This window comes from Seriola lalandi, unplaced genomic scaffold (assembly GCF_002814215.2).
Source record: "Seriola lalandi dorsalis isolate HSWRI2012SDOR001 ecotype SW California unplaced genomic scaffold, Sedor1 jcf7180002054948, whole genome shotgun sequence".
NCBI lineage: Eukaryota > Metazoa > Chordata > Actinopteri > Carangiformes > Carangidae > Seriola > Seriola lalandi.
This window is the reverse complement of record NW_019525499.1, coordinates 1,563,956-1,568,015: the sequence shown is the minus strand read 5'-3', so window position 1 is coordinate 1,568,015 and position 4,060 is coordinate 1,563,956. Positions and strand designations below refer to the sequence as shown.

The 4,060-nt window shown below is 38.9% G+C and overlaps 1 protein-coding gene across 3 annotated transcripts in view; it reads right to left on the bottom strand.

Annotated features, from left to right (window-relative positions):
- LOC147817509 (uncharacterized) overlaps positions 1 to 2,049 on the bottom strand; it is an 80,994-nt gene extending 78,945 nt beyond the window's left edge. For 2 of the 3 annotated variants that reach the window (XR_015436309.1, XM_087170443.1), the window contains exon 1: positions 1,735 to 2,049. Coding sequence is in view for 1 of the 3 variants with exons in the window: in XM_087170443.1 (XP_087026569.1) it covers positions 1,735 to 1,897 (163 nt within the window). In the remaining 2 variants the exon portion in view is untranslated. The remainder of the gene's footprint in view (positions 1 to 1,734) is intronic. The other variant, XR_015436310.1, reaches the window with a different exon arrangement.
- Positions 2,050 to 4,060: the final 2,011 nt, after the last annotated feature.

The window sequence follows — 4,060 nt, the reverse complement described above, 5'->3', positions numbered from 1 at the left end:
ACACACACACACACACACACACACACACACACACCACTGAGTACATCTATGTCTTTACTTTTAATGAGTCCAAATAGTGGAGAAATGTGGTGGTGAAATGATCAGCAAAACTGACAAAAAAGAGTTAATAGAAAACACAGAGACAATATCTTCAACTACTTCTTTAAATCTTTAAGTTCCTCATTGGAGAAAACGTAACAACGACATTTCTTAGAAAATTAAATTTAGAGGAAAGTTGTGGCTTTACAGTTTGTCGTGTCTTTATAAGAAGAAAAATGTGGTGGTGAGTTGAAATGAAATCATAGCCAACTGATTAATTATGTCATGAGAAACCAATCATGTACAATGGACAAACAAATGGTAGCACAAACAACCCAAGAACCCAACAGGAAATTAAAAATTAAAATACTCTAACGAGAAAAAACAAAAAACAAAAAAAAAACTCAAGGTCCACTTACTGGGTTTTTCTCTGAGCTTTCAGCCATACATCAAGGTTCTCATCAGCAGATTTGATTTAGCCCTTTTCTACAGCATGGTACCGGCTCAACTTGATTCAACTCAAAAGTTGTAGTCGTCATCGTCTTCTAATGAAATACTACGGAAAAACCTGGAATGTGGAACATGGCTATTTTTTTTTTGGTGGAACTATTTTCAATGTCTAGAATGAACAGAAATATTGAAATTAAAACATTTCCATGTCAACGACATAAACCCAGAGGCTGATTGTGTGACGCAGTCAAAAGCCCCAGAAAAACTACTAAATGGACCTTGAGGAAAAATTGTTTGTTTTGAATATGATGAGGCAAAGTCATAATATGTCTTATCAACATTTAAACCTTAGTTTAATGTTTCACTGTAGATTTCAGTCGTCACAAAATTTAGTTTCTCTCAAATGAAAGAATTATTAATTCAAATGAAAGTATTATTCATTATTCAGATGATGCAGTACATAGCAGTTCCGGTATTTTCCTAAACAACTACAAATTATCATTTGCCAGTTTGCTTTGTCGTAAACGTTTCTGAACCCCTCGTTTCCCGACAGAACCTGAACGCAGCATCTCCCAGTGACTTCCATGGCTACAGCGCTTCGCCTGTAATAAAGTTATTGAAGTGACGCCCACTGCATTCTGGTAAGACTCTTTCCAGGAGGTGACGCTCACCGCTCAAACTTCACACGCTGATAAGAATCTGACTTTAAAAAGATCAGTGAGGTTCACTCAAAGTCATAAGAGGATTTTCTGCGGGATGATGGTGATAAAAACAGGGTGCAGCTCCTCTGTTGTGCATTCAAGGCTACAGCTCAAGGGGAAAATTATGACAATGTGCCACCAAGTAAAACAAAAAAAACCAAAAAACGTTTCAGGTCAAGTCATTCAATAACTTTTTTGAAAAAATACAAAAGGAAGAGGAAGGCCGGGTTACTATCTCTGTCTGACACCGCACACTTCCTTTTTATCATTGCACAAACCGCCCATTACGCATGAGTGAAGCAGCACGGCCCTCAAACTTCTGAACTCTTTAAGACAGTGAACACTTCTGGCGCTTCTAGGTCTGTACTAAAGAAAAAAAAAAAAAAAAAAAGGTTTTGAAATGCCAGTGCGATGTGATGAAATTCAACCTGCAGTTTTATCCGACCTGCTTCCTCATTTGGACCTTGAACGGAGCACAGCTGTGAGGTGGAGAACTTCTCGAGAGTTTGATACGTTTAATTCATAAAATAAAAAATGAACTTACCCCCGGCGTCAATGGCAGGCAGGCAGGCGCACACTTTACACGTCTTCTGTTCTTCTTTTTTTTTCTTTTTCTTTTTTTTACTCAGGCAACAATTGCGAGGCGTGCATCTGCACCAATGGCTTTCTTTCACTTTCAAACTTTTGCTCTGCGGATTAAAAGTCATCCTGAACACAGCGAGCCATGATGCGCGCTTCCTCTCTCTCTTTCTTTCTCTCTCTGTGTGTGTTTCTCTCCTCACTAACTTTCTTCACTGCTGCACCAGAGCTGTCCTCTGCAGCTCCACCATTCATACTGATATGGCTACGGGACTTGCACTGTGATACATTTTTCGTAGTTTTGGTCACACCCACCTCACCAGTCCTTCCTTCTCGGCTGCACCAGGGGAAACCTCATCATGAATGGACTTCTCCGTTTGACATCACTGTTCAACAAGGACAGACAGACAGAGACACACACACACACACACACATTATAATGTACACAATGTAAGCAGTCAATTAGCAAGGACAATAATTGAAGGTACAAACACACCTGTCACTGAACTTTGTGAACAATGAGTATCTTGCAGAAGTTCACTCATCATGTGCCGCCTCTAGGATAAAATACACACAAACTGAAACACTGAGAATGAGAACCTGGAGGACATTTAAAAAAAAAAAAAAATACAAAGTCTGTTTTTAAAGGTAAATATTGCCAAATGAGAACTGGTGGTGTTTTCACCATGATGGTCCTCACATGATCATTTTTTTCCCCCGTTTAAGAGTCCAAGTAGTGTAAATTAAATTATTTTTAAGAAGCTATTTAGGTTATTTGATATCAAAAGGGTCAGGATCACAGACAACAATGAAAATGTCAATGATAACAATAAAGCCCGAGACTTCACATTGTAGTTTTTTAAATTTCCAACATATTGTGTCCAAAAAAAAAAAAAAGGATAATGTAGAGGCCAGATTATGTGTCTACATGCTACAATGCTCATGGTGACAATGCTAACATGCTGATGATTAGCAGGTGTCATGTTTATAGGCTCTTAGAGTAGCATAGCATGCTAACATTTTCTAATTGGAGCTTGGATTAATAAAAATGTTGACATGCTTGTGGCGCTAGGACTCGTCCTCAGGAGCCCATGAATGATTGATCAATGTTGAATCAAATAGTTGGAGTAAAGTGGTTGCCCCAGCAACTGACCTAGCCTTAGATTAAAGAACTATTTAAATAATACCATTAAAAAAAACAGAATTAAAAATAAAGCAGCGTTCAACAAGTCAATGCACACAGAGGATGTCAGTCATCCGTCTTTCTTTCTCCCATGCTTCATCTATTATTAATGCAGGACAATATGCAGATATATGAAAAGCTGCCATGCATGAAAAAGACAGGGAAATTCAGCCCATTTTCATGAACACACATACACACAAAGGAAGTAAAAGCAGAAGTTGCGGCAGAAGTGGGGGAGATTTCCCTGCAGCTTGTTTCATTTAGCTCTTGATGCCTTGCTCAAGGAGACATGGGCTATCAATAGAGGGGAAAGGGTGTCCTTTTCATTTCTCTGCGTATGCTTGAAGGTGCCAGCCTCTGTCAGTAAATTGTCCTCGCTCAAGTGTCAGTGGGATGGATATTACAACTTCCTTGTACAGAAACTAAAGTTCTGTATTTATTAACCAAATGGCCCGAGACGAACCCTGCCCAGATTCTGTGTAAATGCTAAGTGAGATATTTCCTGTCAAGATTTACATAATTCCTCTCTAAGTGCAAATTGTGTGGAAACAGTATCTGATCTAACCGCTGCTTGTGGGGTTGACCTGGTGCAGAGAAGTGGACGTTAGAGCAGAGGGAAGTACAGATGTGGTGTCACATCGGGAACTCCTCCTATGACAGATGTTTCAATAAGTTTGTCCACAAAAAAAACGCCCCAAGTGTTGAAAGCAGGATTGAGTGAGTAAGGGTGTCATGTCAGCTCATATTACCTAAATCACAATTAACAGGATAAGAAAGCAGAAAGAAATATATTTATTTCCCCCCTAATCTTTCTAATTTTGTTGTAGTGTATTAGTTCTTCAGGTTGGTACTGGTTGAACTGATAATAACCAGTGAACATATGTAACCAGTGATGAAGGATCACAGTACATTCAAAAGGTAATTTCTTTACCAGAAAATTCATTTGTCCACAGCTTTGTACAACTGACTTGTTTTCATTCCTCTGTGGTTTACTGTCACGTTGTGGCCACATTTCAAATTCAAACTGTAGTATCAGTTACTCATACAGAAATTTAACCAGTTGACTGAATGAGTGGAACTGTGTGGGACTTGTAAGAAGGAGAGGACA